The sequence below is a fragment of the Acinonyx jubatus genome, chromosome A2 (assembly GCF_027475565.1).
Source record: "Acinonyx jubatus isolate Ajub_Pintada_27869175 chromosome A2, VMU_Ajub_asm_v1.0, whole genome shotgun sequence".
NCBI lineage: Eukaryota > Metazoa > Chordata > Mammalia > Carnivora > Felidae > Acinonyx > Acinonyx jubatus.
Window position 1 is genome coordinate 2,820,116 of NC_069383.1, and position 17,804 is coordinate 2,837,919.

A 17,804-nucleotide genomic window follows, 5' to 3' on the forward strand; every position below is an offset into this window, starting at 1 on the left:
GCCTTGTTTGGAAACAGACCCTCTCCAGATGCAGTCGAGGGAAGGGTGGGCCCTAAGTTCTCTGTGACCCGTGTCTTAGAAGGGGGAGAGATTTGTGAAGACAGAGGTGGGACGGGAGGCCGGAGGAGGTCTGGGACAGCTCTGCCCTCGGAGCCCCGGGAGGAGCCCACCTGACCTGCTGGTGCCTTGGTGTCTGACTTCCGGGCTCCAGAGCTGAGACGACAACTTCCTGCTGTTTTAAGCCCCCAGCGCGTGGCTCTCTGCTATGGTGGCCTTGGGAAACTGAGCCAGGGGCGCATACTAGGAGCCCCGTCAGGGTTGGCTGGTGTTCCTATTTAAGGCCGAAGGGATACAACAGACTGAACGTCTGGGAAGCAGGGCCGCTGGGGCAAGAAACACAAAGGAAGTTCTAGACTGCCTTCTAAGGTGGCCACTAGCTAAGGGACACAACAGAGAGGGAAGGAGAGACCTAGCCGGAGAAAGAAGAGAGCATCCCGGGACATTCCTGTTCTGGAGTCTCTGGCCTCGGAACAGTGAGCTTCCCCTGGCCCCCCTTCCCCTGGTGGTGAGAGCTGGGACCCATGGGCTGTTTACAGTAATTACAGTGCACGGGAGGGAAACTGGGGGGGGGGGGGTGGATTATGGCCGCGGACATTCCCAAGTCCTGGAAACCGGGGCGTTCCGGGGGCGGGGGCTATGGGTCAGCTGGATCCGGACAGCCAAGGCGGGTCTTTGGAATGCAGGGACGCGATGCCGGCCTTAGCGGGAGTCAGGTTTTATGCCTGAGGCAGAGGGAATTCTAACACAGGCTAGAACAGCAAGACAGAAATTGCCTTTTAGATGGCTGCCATCAGCAATATTTAGCAGGTAGGTTCTGCAGGGTAGTTTAACCTTCTGTAACCTTACAGTTGAGTGCTCGCTCCGCTCCCTCTCTCTCTCTCACTCCCACACGCCTCCACGGTATTTTACCTTGATGGTTTGCTTTGAGGGGGAGCTCTGCAGACTTAGTCTCTCTCCTTCGGTGCATAACTGCCTGCCTGCGAATGCATGCAAGCCTCCCTTACACGTTCACATCTAGCAGGGACTGAAACTCTGAGGCACAAGCACCCGCAAGCTTCTTGTTAATCAGGGCAACACCGGATGTACAGTTGGAGCTCAGCAAATAATTAATAGTAATGAAAATTGACATCGTAAAAATTAAAGTGAGGGGGCTGATAGGGAGGGATTGGGTTGGTTGTCATACCTCGGGCCTAAAGGGAAACGGATTGCTTTGGAGAATCTTTTAATTAATTTCAGAGTTTTCCTGTTTCTTCTCCACCAAATGAGCTGCGTTCCTTTCTCGGCCGGCAGGATCCTGTGCAGAGAGAGGGAGGCCTGGGGACCAGCCCATCCCGGGAGCGTCCTGAATCCCGCCCCCCCCCCAACCCAGTGGAGAAAGGTCTAGGTGAGGGGGATGCCCTCCGCAGCCCAAAGAGGGGTTCGTTTTGCAAATTTACTTTCACCACCTATGAATAAGCCAGGCGGTCTGCCCCTCATTCACAGCTAAAATAAAAATGGATCTCTACAGTCTGACCAAGTTCAGCCACTGAGCTGCAGCGTTAACTTGTATTCTAACAAGATTAAAATATATTTGTCCTGGGGATTAGCATACTAAGTCCCCTTTTGCCTTTTTAGCAGTGGCAGGGCACTTTGATCTGCCTTGCGTGGAGAGAGCGCGGCTTGGGCCCAGCCATCCGACTGCCAAGTGTGAAATCGGCCTGGTGTCATCATCATTCTTCCTCGTTTACATCTTCCACCAGTTTAATTATATTTCCGCCACAAAGGTCTGGCGCCTCATTGCATATTCAAGTTAGACCAGGAAGCATTTAAAAAAAAAAAAAAAAAAGGTAGGGATGAAATAGCCCCGTAGGGGGGAGGGAGGGGCTGCCCGGCCCCTCGCGCCCCTGGGTTGTGTGCCCCCTAGACGGGCCTACCTGCGTGCAAACGTGTGCCCCACGCGGGCCGGCTCTGCGCGGCTCCCCGCACAAAGGCCATGGTCACGCCCGCGCTGGGTTCGGGGGCCGTTTGGCTTGTGCCTCCAGTGGTTTGTACCGTATTTATCCTCCCGACGCGCTGGTTCTGTCTCCCGAGGACCTCCAACCCACCAGCGCGCTCCCGCCATGGCTGAAAAGCTGCCCTTCCCCCTTCCAGGTGATGAGTCACCAGTGACTCGCCCATCAGTCGGCTGCGAATGAATCCTAGGGCACACCCCATGCCCAGAGGGAATGTGTCTCGCTGACCTTTGATGGCCCCAGAAGTATCAGGCCCTTTCACTCCCCACCCAGACCCGAGATTCGGGCCCTCCGGCCCTCCGCAGATTCCCCGAACTGCCCCGGGAGAGGCCAGCCTGCTGGCAGAACAGGCCTGGAGAGGAGATCCCAGCGGGGGACCTCTTAAACGACCTCGCCTCCCAAGCCACCGCCACCGGAGCCGCCTTCGGGTGGCTTAGGGGTGGGGGAGGGGAGGGAGGGGGAGGAAGGGGAGACGGTGACAGCCAGCCCTGGTCCCGCCGGCCCCACACGGGCCACCCCTCCCAGAGCACTAGTGTTTGGGAGAGGAAGTGAGCCAACTGCAGGGGCGGCTGGGGTCTGACCTTCACCTCAGCCCCCAGCCCCGGGCTCCAGGCTCCATTCACTCCCAGCTGGAGCGTCTCAGAGCTGGTCATTCTCGGTTTGGGGGGGGGGGGGTTCTACGTGAGGGACGTTGGGTGTTATTTCCACAAACAAGCTGGGCAGAATAGAAATGCGGACGGACTTCCTTAGCATTCGAGAGCAGGTCAGCGCTGGGAAACGCTCGGCTCCGACTGGCCCTTTGTCTGAGCTTTGCCAGGGCTTTCCACTTTCTTGGGGGGACGTGGCGCAGGTGGAGGGACTGGAGGTGGGTTGAGCTGACAGTCACTTTCGCCATGTGGGGAAAACGGGGAGCCCTGAGAGGTCTTTTACAAGGTCCAGATTTATGGCCGTTTTCGCTTCGAATCAACACTCTTGTCAAAACGAGAGGTTAACAACACATTGCTTCTCAAATTGAATGATATAATTATAAAATTATCCCCACATAATTAACTCAGGATTATGTTTCATTCTGGTTAGCATGTAATCAAAGCCTGTTATGCTTTTAGCTATAGGAACAGCAATTAATTTAAAGGGGTTGCTTTAGACCAAATAGCTCATCAGGCCATCAGGACGCCCCCTCACTCTTGGAGGAAGAGCCACGGGGAGGGGGGGTGCGCGGGGGCGCGCGGGCGGGGGGGGCACAGGGAGGCTCCTGACCACAGGCTGGGCCCCACGTGCGTGCGTGCGAGGTGCAGCCTGACTTCTGGCCTCCCTCACTGTCCAGGGGGTGCCTGCGTCCTGTGCATGGAGTCAAGTCTGAGTCAGGGTGATGGGACTATGCTGCTGAACGCAGTGACTACGGGATCGGAGCGGAGAGCCGCGTGGCGTGTGAAGTCACCGGGCTTCTATGGAAACCGGAGCATCTTCCCTACTTTGCGGTCAAGAAACATGTGGGGGTAAATCCTGATGGGAAGGGGTGTGCCTGTGTCCCAGCCGGGCGGGGAACAAAGCACACACAGCAGTACTCCAGAGAAGGGGGTAGTGTTTCTGGGGAGTGCGGACCAGCATCCTGAATTTCCTCTGTCGTTCTCAGCTCCTCTCGTGGTCCCTCTTTGTATAGCCGTGTGAACACTGTCTGTCCTAGTCGTGACCTCCTCCTTTTTTCCTTTCCCCGGACAACTAAAGCGAGGCCGCATTGGGTGGTAGCAGCCAGGAAGGCGAGGCGCTCTACCAACAACGGGCACTGAGCTTGGAGGGCACAGCCCGAGCCCAGCGCCAGAGTCCCTGCCCCGTGATGAGTCACCCTCTCGCTCACCCTGCCCCGTTCCGTGCCAGGGGCTTTTATGCTCATTTTCCCACATGGGAAACCCTATGGGGAAGCCCATTAGATAGATTTTCTTTCTATTGAAGAGATGAATGGATGGGCTGGGGTTGGGGGGGGCGGGGAGCAGTTGGGAAAATTCCCTTCACTGTAGGGCACTTCTTTCAGTGCTGAGTGATATTATGCGTTCGCAAGAAAAAAAAATTAAAAACAAACCCGTGCACCCTGGACTGCCTGAGCCGAGGTGCACAGGCCTGGGGCACCTGACAGCCAGCCGGGCCTGCTGCCCTGTACACGTTCTCCTCTCCCCCAACCGGCAGGGGTTTGGAAGCCAGCATAGGCATCACTCATTCGAGGAGGAGCTGAGGTCTCCCATCTTTGATCCAGATGTTCGAGCATCAGAAGATACAATCTGAGACTTGTGGGTCATGACGGAAGCGGTTCAGCGGGGGCACCTTACTGGCAGCGGCAGAGAAAGGGTGCTGGCCCTGGCAGGAGTCGGATGCTGCCAAGGGCACCGGGATTCTGCCGTGTCGCCTACTGCCTGAACCCAAAGAAATGCCAGATTCCGGGGGGGGGCCCACATCAGTTGATGGAGAGTAAAGCTGCCAAAAACCTGAGGACCTAAAGTTTTGGCCTAAAGGGGAAAAGTCAGAGGCAGCGCCCCCCCCCCCCCGGGGCCACCAAATGACGCCAGAGGGCAGGGGCCTGGGGTCCCCGCGAGGTTGGAGGGAAGCGGCCGGTCTGCGCTGGGAGGGGCCGCAGACACAGAAACAGGGCAGCGACTGCTCGCCGCGCTTGGCAGCTGGAGCCTGTGATTAACCATCCAAGGAGGAGAGAAAAGCGGAGGGAAGAAAGGGCAGTTAGCGGAGGGGGTAGAGGTTGGGGGAAGGAGGAGGCGGCGGAGCTGACAGTCCCCTTCCAGACAAAGGACTTGGCGGGAGGAGAGAACCCCGAAGGCGCGGCTGAAAGGCGCTGGGCGGCCCCTTCCGCAGGCAGCGCGCGCTCGGACCGCGCGGCCAAGACAGATGGGGATGAGCGGCGGCCGGCCCCGACTCTTCCAGACGGTCCGTGCACGCGGTGATCCCCACCGCTCCTCGCCGCACGGAGCACCCCCGGCCGCGCCAGGGTCCCTCCGCGCAGGAGAAGACGCCCCGCAGGCCCGGGCAGCGGCGCAACGCACGAGGCCCTAGGCCCTCCTGCCCTGCCCTGCCGGGTCTCCGGGGGCCCGGGACGGGGCGGGGGGGGGGGGGGAGCCTCTACTGGGACGCCTTCCAGGCAGAGGGGGCGAAAAGGCGGCCCGGGAGGCAGATCTGGCTACTCTTTGTTTCTGCTCCGAGCAAAGCGCGGGGCTCAGTCCCGAAAAGGGAGCAGCCAACGGGGGGGGGAGGGGGGGAGGTGTCCCGGGTCCCGGACCTAACGTTCCCCTTCCCAGAAAACTTGCCCTGGCGTCCCTCGGGGACACGGGGGGCCTAGGAGCCAGGGGACCCCCTACCTCCTCCCCGAGCTGTTGCGCAGGCCTTGCACGGGCCTGGGGCCGGTAGGCAAGGGCAGAGAGCTTGGGCCACACCCGTTCCGGAGTCGTTCCGCCCCGCTTCCTCCATCGTGGGGCTCCCCCAACCCCCAAACTGAAGAAGCAAGCGGCACTCTGGGGGCTGAGACCCGGGCTGCTAACAACAGCAATATTAGTAACTCTGTCGCCGTCATCAGCCTCACCAGCCGAAGCCCGCGCGGCGGACCACGCTTGATTAAATCTCATAATTAGGAACCACTTTGATGAATATTATTACATTTCGGGCGATTTCAAGAATGGCCTTTATTTTCCGTGGGTGTCTGACATTAACAACGCCAAGAGCAGCGGACGCGGGGCTCACGCGCCCGGGTTCACGGGCCTGCGTGCGCCCAGGGGCTCCCGCCGCCCGCACCCGCGCGTGCGCGCGCGCCAGGCTGGGCCCGCGAGGGGTCGCCCCCGCCCGCGTCCTGCCAGCCCGCGGGGTCCGGGGGACGCGACGCTCCGTGCCGCCGTACGCCGCCCGGCCCAGGCCTGCAGAAAGCCTCGCGCTCCGCCCGCCTGGGCCGGAGACGCGCGGAAAGGCGGGTCCCGGCCCGGGGGGAGGGGGTGGCGGTGCCGTGCGAGCGCGGAGCGCGTGTCGGGGTGCGGGCGTGGCGCCGCGACACAGCTCCAGGTCGCCAGTCTCCGTTGACCTCCCAGGGCGCCGCGCCTCCTCCCGGCAGGCTGCGGGTTTCGGCCGAGCCGGGATGGGGGCGGGGGACACCTGGGGAGCTGCCGGGGCGGGCCGTGACCGCGGAGGTTCGGATGTTACTCCTGCGGACGCAGGACGGCTCGTAGCGGAGCAAGAGCCCGCAAACCCGCGGCCGTGAGCGCCTGGGCGCGTCCAGGGTCTGCCGTCGGTGGTGAGCGCCCCTGCGCCGCGCGGTCCAGACGCCCCCGCCCGCTCCACCTTTGCCCTCAAGGAAAAAGACAAAAACCACAGTCGGAGTCCTCCTGGAGATTAGACGGGCGACAGCCGCGTGGCTCCGTCCCGGTCTGCGCCGAAGAAAGCACTTGGCGGGTCCACCCTGCGTGACGCTCAGGCCCGTGCAGACCCGAGGGTCCGACCCTATTCATCTGACCACCTTTGGCAGCGGGAGGAGGAAGGCCCTCTGGGCCCCAGGGAGCCCTGCTAGGCCCCTCGGTCGGGCACCCCTCGCCGGAGCCTCTGCTCGGGCAGGGCTGGGGTGTGGGGGGGTGCGGCAGGCAGCGATCCCCACCCCCAGCGAGGCCCCCGGGCCCCTGCCTGGACTCTGCCGGGCAGCCAGGTCTGGGGGGTGGCTGCCGATTGGCTGGAAGGAGCAAGGACTTCCCTTATAAACGGGCGGGCGTTCCTCCGGAGAACGTTTAAGGAACCGGCCTCCCCGGAGGGGCGACGGTCTGGCAGCGGTCCAGCTCCATCAACTCCTGGGGCTTCGGTCCCGGTCCAGATGCAAGGCACGCTGGGCCCGGAGTCCCGCAGGCTCTGGGTTCATAAAGGAGCACTGCCTCGCCTGCAGGCCTGGCTCTGGTCTCCACTTGCCACTGAGAGAGGGCTGGCTGGTGCAACAGTGGCTCTCCGCGAGTCTCGAACTTAGATTGCATGTTGAATTTTTTTTAAAAAAAGTAATAAATATAGGAGCAAAACCAGAATCTCAGCATTTCGAGGGTCTGGGGTTCATCCGGTCCAATCCCCTATCAGAGACAAAAAAGAAAAACTCCTCATGCCACTGCTGGCTTGATGTTTGCTTGCACTCCCCTGACGACGGGGAACTCATTACCTTACAAAACTATACATTGCCCCTCAACAACGTTATGATTTGTGAATAAATTAAAAAACAAGAATGATTGCTTAAAGTTGTTGTACCGTCTTTTTATTAAAAAGAGAGAGAAGCCAATCGGGTAACAGAAGTTGTGCCCATGCTTTTTGTTTAGTTTTTAGTCTAAAGACTCCTCAGAACTGTGCAGTGGAGGGGGGAGACACTTGGAATGGCCTGAGTGATGGGGCCCTACTGGCGATGACCCTGGGGCACTCCTGGGACGAGGCAGCTAGGGCTCCAGAGCTTTGTGGTGAGACCCCAGCTCTCTCTCACTCAGCGTGTCTGTGCAAATCCCGGGAGTGGCCACTCTCCTGCCTGGAGGCCCAGCTTCTGCTTGGGAAGCCAACGTGAACGTAAATCGCCTAACCAGTCTCCTTTGGCAACAGACGGTTCTCGCTAGTCTCTGAGCTTCTTTTACTGGGAGAATCATCTTTTTCAAGCCAGGATAGTTTGGACATAGATCAACCGGGCTCACAGGGAGCGCTCCCCTGCCCGGCTGCCCTGGATGTCAACCCCCGCAAAACACTACCCCAGACAGATACCTCTCTGGTCAGCTTGGGCAAAGCCTGTCCTTCTCCACCCCCCCCCGCCCATCTGTCCTGAGATGTTGTCCATGACCTTTGCTTTGGAGGGGGCAGGAGTAAAAATAACAAAACACAAAAGAGGAGAGCCCTCCCCACGGGCCCAGCGTCTCTGTCCCTTTCATGGGATTCGCATTCTGTGGGGTTTTCAACAATTCTTCAACATACTCAGAGGACATCGGTGGTTCTGTGCCCACACAGGAGATATTCCAAGTGTCTTCATTGTTTAAAAAAAAAAATCATACCTCTGGCTACAAAGACAGCATGTGTACCCCCTGCTCGATGGAGGCCAAGGCCAGGAGTACCTGAGTGATGGGGAGGTTGCCCAGGGCAGTGGGGCTGGACTTAGAAACAGGCTTAGAAAAACTAGTCATTCCACCTTGGACATCCAATGTTTTACAATAAAGCAGGTTTTTTTTATTTAATGTAACTTTCAAGAATTGGAACACACAAAAAATGCAAGGGGAATGTTCACAATGCTGATAACCACAGTTGTAAATAGAAACATTCATTTCTCATAAGATTATAAATATTTGATATTGGAACTGTAAAATGCACGTTTTAGAAACGAAAAAAAAAAAGAAATAAAAAAATAAAAACCCCAAAACTTTGCTTCCTGCTAAAAAGGCATTATCATTTCATTGAAGTTTCCTAAGCAGCAGTTGGTTATTTCACAGAATTTTAAATTACAGCTTTTCTTTTTATAGTTTCCTTTTTAAAAAGGTTTGCACGAGTATGTACAAAATAAAAGTGGTATCGCAGGGAAATAGAGGTTTAAGGCAAAGAGAGAAGTTCACCCTCAGTCCTCAGGGGTCCAGCCGTGGGCCTGCCTCAGCCACGGGCACACCCCCGGGGCCGTCCCGGCTGCACATGGACATTTGGACACGATTCTTTTTCCATACACCAAACAGAAGACAGTGCAGAGTTATATATATAGATACTGTGTTTGTTTATATATATGTACTTGGTGGGGATATATTGAATATATTTAATTTACACTGTACCACACTGTCAAAAAATAAAATGTATATTAAAAAAAAAAAGAAAAGACAAAAAGCGATAAGAAATGATTATTTACACATTTTTCTTCCTTCCTCTAGATCCTGGAGGATTCTGAGTTCCTTTGAAAGTCAAGCTAGCCACGTGTTCGGAAACTGGACTCTCACAGGCCCGCTTGTGCACATGTACACGCAATGCATAGATATGTACACGCGCATATGCACCTTGAAAGAATGCTCTCCGTAGCAGAAGCAGCCACTTAAAAAAAAAAAAAAAGAAAAGGAAAGGAAGAAAAAAACAAACAGAAAGGAAGAAAATACCAACTCCCCTCTCGGGAGCCCTGTGCCCGCCCAGAGGCAGCAGACCTCTGCCATTTCTGGGGCCCACGTGAGCGAGCGCCTGGCGTGGCTGATGGAGCCACAGGAGACTCCCTGGGCCTGGAGGGACGAGGGGCCTCTGGCCAGAGGCTGGGCCAGGGGTCCCCAAAGTGGTGCCTGGAGGCGAGAGAGCTGGCTCTGGCAGTGGGCGGCTGGATAGGGGACAGCGACACGACAGAGATGAAGCATACACAGAGGTGCTGGCCAGGCCTTGGCGAGGAGGGGGAGGGGGAGGAGGAGGAGGAGGAGGAGGAGGGGGAGGAGGAGGAAGGGGGGAAGATGAGGAGGGAGAGGAGGGGGTGGAGGGGGAGGAGAAGGGGAAGGAGGAGGAAGAGGAGGAGGGGGAAAAGGAGGGAAGGCAGGAGGAGGGGAGCCTGGTGAGGCTGGGGCCTGGGCTGCCCATCACCAAGGGCCCGCTTCCCAGGGCGCTCCTGCGGGGGGGCCCCTGTGCTCCCCCCAGCCCGGGGCAGGGCAAGGGGGGCTACATACCCTCCTGCTGTCCTCACCAAGCCCACACAAACAAAGTGGCAGAACTCACAGACCAAGTAGGAGCTATTTATTCGGTTCACAGTCGTGTGAAATGCAGCAATAAAAATCTTTGGACTTTAGCAAGTTGTTTTAATTTTTTTTTTCTTCTTCTGAAATTAAAAAATAAAAGTGTCCGATGTCCCACCATGGAGCTTAGGGGATTAAAAAAGATGAAACCCTAAGCAGCCCCCCTTCGCAAAAAAAAAAAAAATCATAAAATTAGCATAATCTCATAAACACAGAAAAACTCAAAAAAATATTTTATAGTCAGATATTTTGGATTTTACACCACCTGTAAATTATATATACATAGAATATTGCAGAACCGTAGCGAATACACAATATTTTCACTATTAATGCTGGTATAATCTTTATACACTGGCCCTTTATGATTTTAAATTATTGCATTGTTTAGCGTGGACTGAGACTGGACTCGCGCCCGCCCACCCTACTCGCTGTCCGACTTGCCCTCCTTGGCCGTGGTCGAGTGGTTGTACAGGCCCTGTGCCATGAGGTGCACGGCCAGCGTGTTCTTGTTGCCCGTGGCCTTCTTGATCTTGGCGCGCTTGTTCTGGAACCAAATCTTGATCTGCGACTCGTTGAGGCTGAGCTCCTGCGCCAGGCTCTGGCGTCGCTGCTCCGTCAGGTACCTGTTGGTCTGGAACTCGGCCTTGAGCCTCTGCAGCTGCTCGGCCGTGAAGGCCGTGCGCGGCCTCTTGTCCTCTTTGTTGGGGTTCTTCTTCTTTGGTTTGCGAGACCTGGGACCTGGGCAGGCACGGTGGACAGAGAACAGGGTTAGGACGTCTCGGGGCCTGTCTGCCCCCTCAGTGAGCCAGAGGGACAAAGAGATGAGGGACGAAAGTACCCAGTCCCAGAGGGACTTGGGGACCGGGCTCGGACCCACACAGCCTCCAGGACCCGCCCCCCCCCCCCCCCCCCCCCCCCCCCCCCGACAAAGTGAGAAGATAGGCTGAAAAAAGTGTAAGTGTGAGGGAGGGAGTGGGGGTAAAGGACAGGCTTAGTGGAAGGGTCGCCAGGGGCGCTCAGCTGGCTCAGCCGGGGGTGCACGTGACTCTTGATCCCTGGGTCCTGAGTTCAACCCCATATGTGGCATAGAGTTTACTTAAAAACAAACAAACAAACAAACAAACAAAAAGGTCTCCAAGGAAAACTCCTGCAAGAAAGCAAAAATCCAAAACTTCCTAGCACGACTTTTTCTATCCCTTTCTGAGGTTCTATCCAGGAGTGAGGACAGAGTGCAGGCAGGTGCCAAGAGAGGGGCCACGAAGAAAGGCTGGGGGAGGGGCAGTCAGAGCAGCAGGAAGAGGAGCCCAGGGGACAGTGACAGGATTCCCACGAGATGCCCACAGGGGGTACCCCTGAGGTGCTAGGGGCCTGAGAAGCCAGGAGGCCACAGAGTCTGGAGAACAGGAGGAACCCCCGGGCTGCCTCCACCTTAGCCCCCTTTCGGTCACCCCTAACTGGGCCTGTGGGCCCAAGTTCATTGTTTCTTTTCTGGAAGAGAGGGGGCACACGCACTGAGCCACTCGACCCCCCCCCCCCCACCGCTCAAGTCTCCCAGTGCAGGAGAGGGGACCCGGCTCCCCCAGACTGGGGCTGCCTCACTGGAGGCCACAGGGGAGCCCAGCCGACCTCGTGCAGAGGGTTCGGGCTTCTGACCGCCACGCGGGTCTCCTGCCGCTGGGACCCCCTCCCCGCACCACTTGAGGTTGGTTTGGGGCAGTGCAAGGTTTCTCGGACCGGCCATCTGAAAAGGCCCTTGTGAGGGGAGCGCTCACAAGGAGGACCCAGCGCTTTCTTTTTGTTTCTGTTCAAGAAGTTCGGCCCCACGAGGGTGTGCTTGAAGGCCGAGGCCGCAAAGGCTGTTGGGGAGAGGGTCCGGGCCGCACGTATGGGCTTCTTGGTGCGTGAAGGGAACTACCTTTGGGGAGCACCAGCCGCGGCCCCTTCCCAGACGCCCGCGGCGGGAGGCTGGACGCCCTGCCGGCTCCCTCGAGCCGCCGGAACCCCCGGGTCCCCGCCTGCGCCCACATGCCCGTCCCGCGGGGCCAGGGGACAGCCCTGCCACCCCGCGCCGCGGCGGCGGCGGAGGGATCCCGCCGGGAGGTTTCCGATCGCACAGTCCCGACCCCGGAGGGTGGAGAGCGCGCCCGGGCCCCAGAGAGCAGCGGCGCCGAGGCCCGAGGACGCGGCCGTGCGCTCCGGGAGAGGCAAACTCGGACAGAGGCCGCCGCGGCGCGGGAGAGGGGGCGCCAAGGGCCGTTCGGCTCAAAGCCCCGGCCTTCTAGAATCTAGAGCAAACCCACACTCACCCCCGCGCCCCCGCCCGCGTCCAGCGCGCGCACACCCACCGTGGCCGCCGCGCGCTCGCCCAGGACGCCGGTTCCGCGCGGGCCGCCGGGCTTTGATCGGGAGGCTGCGGGGGCGCCCGCGAGGGGCTCGGCGAAGGCTCGGAGAGGCCTCGCGAGGCCCCTCACCTGCTGGGGCCGACCGCGGCCCCCTGCGCCAGGAGCCGGCGGTTGTCCGTCTCCACCGTCCCAGGGAAGCACGCCCCCCACCCTCCAAACTCCTCCGGTGCTGGGGATCTTGTACACGCGAACCAGCCGGTAAAAACATACACACCATTGTGCGGGAAGGAAATCTCCCTAAAATCAGAATGTTTCGTTCTCTCTTTGATTTTCTTTCAAAACGTAAACACTTTAAAGAGTCGCAGAGACAGAACCAAAGCTCGGCAAGAAAACTCTCTGCGTTGCTTCTTTGTAAAAGGCCAAGAAACACCAATGCTACCTTATGGGTTTTGTTGTTGTTGTTTCGTTTTGTTTTGTTTTGAGTGCAAGACGACCAGCGACTGGGGCCCGGCAGGGCTGCGGGGCTCCCGCGGGCCAGCGGGGCCTGGGGCGGCCGCGACTCGGTCGCTGCACAAAGCGGGGCCGAGACACCTCGCCGGCCGCTTTGTGAGCCTATATGTTAATTAAATATTAACAAAGGAGGGAGGCGAGAACAATGGAGCAAATTTCAGGTCTAGCCAGAGAAATTTGGATTTCATCAGAAATAGGCACACACATTTCTGCGGGAAGGCGGCCAAGGGGTGACTCGGTTGTGCGGTGATCTGGGTAAACCACCCCCCTCAAAAACAGTTGAGGGTGAGGGGGGCAGAGGGGTCCTGTCTGGGCTACCAGCTCAGGGACAAATGGAGTCCGTCCTAATGGCGGTTTGCAAGCCGAGCACCGCATTTCATGCAACTGATGATTTCCACAAGGACGCGGATGTAGCTTTTCAAAATCCAGATCTATGAAAAATACACTCAGCACCTCTGCACACACCCGCGGGCCCCTCCACCGCACTCCCCGCCGAAATCTGCTTCTTTCCTGCCTGGGAGCTGCCCCACGAAACCTCTGGGAGCAGGTCCTTTATTTGGGGGACTGCAGGCCTCCCTCCGTCTCCAGGCAGCGATCAAGATGGGTGCCGAGCTCCCTCACCGTGTGCTCGGGCAACTGAAACCGGGCGAAGAGCGCCTCTGTGTCCGTCCCGGTCTCTGTCCCCCGCTCCTCCCTCCTCAGCCCAGGCCCAAGGGTGGAAGGAAGAGCCGGGAGCCTTGCTCTTTCTTCCCTGGCTTCGTCTGGGATAACTGGGTCGCAGGGCGAGTCTAGGTCTGAGGTGGGCTGCACATGGGTCCTGGGTCTGGACTGAGTTGGAAGGACGGAGAAGGGGTTAAGAGTGCAAGCTTCTAGGCCAGCCCTGCGGCCACCCCTAGTCTTCCCGAATAAACTCCAGCCGGGGAGGGGTGGGTAGGGACTCCGAGGAGTGGCCCCAAGGAGAGAGAGAGAGAGAGAGAGAGAGAGAGGGAGAAAGGTCCTGTCTCCTCCGCTTGTCTAAGAAATCGATCGTGCCCCTTCTCCCGGCCGCTGCCCGGTCCGGCGTCAGCCACGCACAATGTCCCCGCTTGTGCGTCTTTGTGTGTGTCGGGGACGGGGGGGGGGGGGTGTCCCGGTGTCTTCTCCCCCTGGGGAAGTTCCCGCGCCAGCGCCGCCCCGCAACCCCGCGGGCCTCCCCGCGGCGGGCTCACCTGAAGACGGCCGGTCGGAGTAGCGCGTGCAGTAGACCCAGGCCGGCCAAAGCATGGGCTGCGCGCCCAGGTTGGCGCTGGCCTGCGAGCTGTCCGAGTCCGAGCTCACCGACAGGTCGCCGCCGCCCAAGCCGCGGGCCTTGAGCGCCCCGTCCAGGGGGCCCCCGGCGTCGCCGCCTTTCTTGGCGCCGCCGTGCAGCGAGAGCGCCTTGGAGCCGCCTTCCCCGTCGCCCGGAGAGTCGCCGCCGCCGCCGGGAAGCGGCCCGCCCGCCCCGGGCGCCCCTGGCGCGTTCTGCCGGGCCTCCCGGCCCGACCCCAGGAGCTGCTCGGCGCCGCCCGCGCCACCGCCTCCTCCTTCCGCGCCGCCCGCGCCGCCTTCGCCGCCGGCTCCACCGCCTCTTCCTCCTCCCGCGCCGGCACAGCACGTCCCCGCGTCCTTTCTGCGGCCGAACTCGGGCCGCAGGATGTTGTCGATGAAGAAGTTGGTGATGCGGTGCGGGTGCTGGTGGTTGCCCGGCGCCTGCAGGACCGCGGGCAGCATCAGAGCCCGCCGGCGGCCAGTGTCCGCGTCGCCCGGGCTGCCACCGCCGCCGCCGCCGCCACCACCGGAGCCGCCGCCGGGGCTGGATTCCGGCTGCCGCTGCCCCTCCGCCGCCGCCGCCGCCGCTTCGATGGGCTTGGGGTCATTCTCCTCCATGCTGTTCACGACAAATCCCAAATTGGTTCTCCGGCGACTCCTCCCCCCGCCCGCTCCAAGCAACCCTCGGCCCGCCGGTGATGAGCACGGAGACACTCGCGGCCGGCTCGCGCCCCTACCCCGCCGAGTCTTCCGAGGGCGTGCGCGGCGGCCGCGGCCAGGGCCGGGGTCGTAGGAGTCACCGGCCGCGTTCGGAGCGGAGCCACGTTCCAATCCACGAGTTGAGTTTAGAAAAATAGCAAGAGTCGCCCCGCGCCCAGACGCCGGGAGATTCAAAAGAGTCGGGTCCTCGTCTCTGCAGCGCACCCGGGCGCTAGACAGTCACAGAGGTCCGGCGGGGACCCGCGCTCCTCTCCGCGGCCGGCTGCCTCCGGCTCCCGCGCTGCCGCCGCGGCCGCCCGGGGCTGGGGCCGGAGCTGCGCGCATGCAGGCAGCGCGCTCCCCCGCGCTCACGCCCGCCCGGGCCCGCTCGGGCCGCCGCCGCCGCCGCCGCCGCCGCCCGGCCGCCCCCGCCCGCGCGCCCCGGCCGGCCCTCGAGGGTGCGGGGCGCGAGCGGTCAGCGCGCCCGCCGCCGCCGCCAGCACGCACATGGAGGCCCGCGGGCCCGCGCTGCGCTCGGCCGCCGCCCCGCCGCGGGCCCGGGCGCCCCACCGGCGTGCGGCCGCGCCCCCGCCGAGCCCCGCCGAGCCCCGCGGCCCGAGGCGCATGGGTGAGCGGCGGGAGGCGCGGGCCGGGCCGGGCCGGGCTGGGCCGCCCGCGCTCCCTCGCCGTCTGCGCGCCCTCGCCGCCTCGGCCTCGGCGCGGGCTCGGGCGGTTTCCAGGCCACTTAGCGCAACCTGAGACACTTTCACTCTGGATTTTTGTTCTTATTTTTAACAGAGCCCCCTCTAGTGACGTCGCGGGCCGGTCTCCTGGACACGTGCCTCGGGCCAATGGCCGCGGCGCCGCGCGCCCACGTGACGAGCCGGCGGCCGCTGGGTGACGGGGGCCGCCCGCCGCCCCTCCCCCGCCGCCGCCGCCCCTCCCCCCCTTAAAGCGGCCGCGTCCCCGGGCTCCGCGTGCCGGAGCCCCGGCCCCAGCGAGCCCGCGACCGCGCTCCCCGCGCTCGCTCGCGCTTTTCCCGGCCGCCTCTCGGTCCGGGGACCCGAGGAGCCCCCGCCACAGCCCCGCCGGGTCCCCCCCCCCCGGTGTGCCTCCGTGGACGCGCGCTGCGAGACGGCTATTTTTAACATTTCCATATTGTTTACCGTGGGGAAAAAAATCCCACAATTCCTTGCACAAAAATGCATAAATAATATTAAACGAGCCGCCGAGATACAAAGGGACTTTTGTGGTCTCCTTTCCTTGCTGGCGGAGAGGGAAATTGTCACTTACACTTGACTTTGGTAACCCGGCAGATTCCTGTCTTTAACGCAGAGCTGGCGCGCAGGACCCTCCTCCCGTAGACACTCATTGTAAGTGTGCATGTGTGTGCGTGTGCGTGAGCAGGGAGGCGCGTGCATACGGTAGGATCCCACCCGGGGACACCGGTCCTCATGAAACATGCATGTAGACCCCGAAGAGCGCGGGAATGGGATTTGGGGCTCCGTGCGGGGAAAGAGGAATAAAGGAGCGTGGCGGGTTATAACCGAAGCCTGTTTCGGAAAGGAGAGCCCGGCCGACGGCTCAGCCAAACCTTAAAAACCGGCCGGAGAGAAAATACCCAGATCAGCCGCCTCCCCCCCCCCAGTTCTCAGACAACCCTTCCTCCTCCCCCACATCTCCGCCCCCACTGAGGGGCTACCAGGCCATCCACCTCCTTTTCTTTGTCTTAAAACCTTTTAAACGAGCTCCTTAGGAGAGCAGAGACCATCTAAAAGGAGCGGCGGGGTGGGGGGTCCTTTTGGGTCTCCCCACTTCCTCCACTTTTTTTTCTATCCCTTTCTAAACTTCCTTTCCAGTTGCTGTCAGAACGTCCAACTTGAACTTCTGTTTCCTCTTCTCTTCCCCCTCCTCCCCGAGGCTCCTTCCTGTTTGCCCTTCTCTCCTCCTTGCCCCCAGCTGCAGACACCCCACCGAAGGCGGTTGTCGTTCCCTGGGCTTGCCTGTCGATCACTTAAAATGCATTTTTATGGAAATTTGCAAACTTCGGGAAGCATCCTAAAGGACAGCTCGGAGGGTTCGGGAGCACTCACACAGTAAAAGTACCCTCCACCGAACGAGGGGTGGGAAGAGGGAGAGGAGGGAGAGCTGGGGCTCTGGCCAGCCCAGGCCATTTCAGGGTGCAGGCAGCTGAGACCCACTGCGGAGCGGCTCTGGGCCTGGGGCTGCCAGGGGGCACTGCCAGGCTGGGCGAGGTGGGATGGGGCCTGGGTGAGCAGCCTTCCCAGGACGGTGACCCCCGGGCCACCTTGAGGATTGAAGGCTTCATCCTAGTCTGGCTCAGCTCTCTTCCGGTTGGTGGCACCTGGGGCCTGTCCTCTCTCTAAGCCAGCTCTGTCTACCCGCTGCAGGCTCCAGGGTGCAGTGTGGGACAGCATGGGACAGTGTGGGACAAGGAGCAACAGTTACAAGGGTTCTGCTCCCCAGAAGATCAACCCTCAGAGGGGGGGCCTGGATGGGGACAGGCGAAGGTGCTGGCCTGGGTCGCCTGGCCACTAACGCGGACTGAGGGCTGGTAGGCTCTAATGGCAGATGGGGAGGCTCCTTGATCTTCTGTAGGGCTCAGACAGGGTGGGGAAGGCACTTCTCACTTGGGGTGACCCACATCTCCTCCTCCGTTTTCCTCCCCTTGGAGGGGTGCTTGCCAAATGATCCGGCTGGGCACACACCTGCCAGGGGCCCTCCCTGCGTCCCAGAAACTCAAACCTCCCAGTCTGCCTGCCCCTAGGAGAATGGGGCTGGTAAGGTTTGCGGGAGCACCCTTTCGACACATGCCTATGGTCTTCTGGGAAATTTTCCTGCACCTCTGAGAGCCCTAGTCATCACCAGCCAGTGAATGTCCAATTACTTCGGGCTCCAGAACTCGCAGGGAGCGGAGGGAAGGCCCAGGGCTGGTTTGCTTCCTGCAAAGGCATCCCAGGTTAATTTCCCCACCTGTCCCATGAAAAATCAATTAGGCCGGCTCCGAGAAATATTTTCTAATTTCTTGGGAAACTTGGCCTCCGATTGCCTTAGCACTAAGTGAGCCCGGGTGCTGGACTTCTGCTGTGTTCTCTCCTGCAACCCAGGCTCGGAGTCATAGCTGCAGCAGGAACTCTGCAAAGCAGCACATGATCTCCAGGCAAACCTAG

At 60.3% G+C, this 17,804-nt stretch overlaps 1 protein-coding gene across 1 annotated transcript; it reads right to left on the bottom strand.

Moving 5' to 3' along the window:
• Positions 1-9,543: 9,543 nt before the first annotated feature.
• EN2 (engrailed homeobox 2) lies at positions 9,544-14,532 on the bottom strand. The gene is made up of 2 exons (XM_027051262.2): positions 13,836-14,532; positions 9,544-10,513 (listed from the first exon to the last, which is right to left on the bottom strand). The coding sequence occupies exons 1-2, from the start codon at positions 14,530-14,532 to the stop codon at positions 10,197-10,199; spliced, it is 1,014 nt and encodes a 337-aa protein (XP_026907063.1). The 3' UTR covers positions 9,544-10,196.
• Between the last annotated feature and the right edge of the window lie 3,272 nt (positions 14,533-17,804).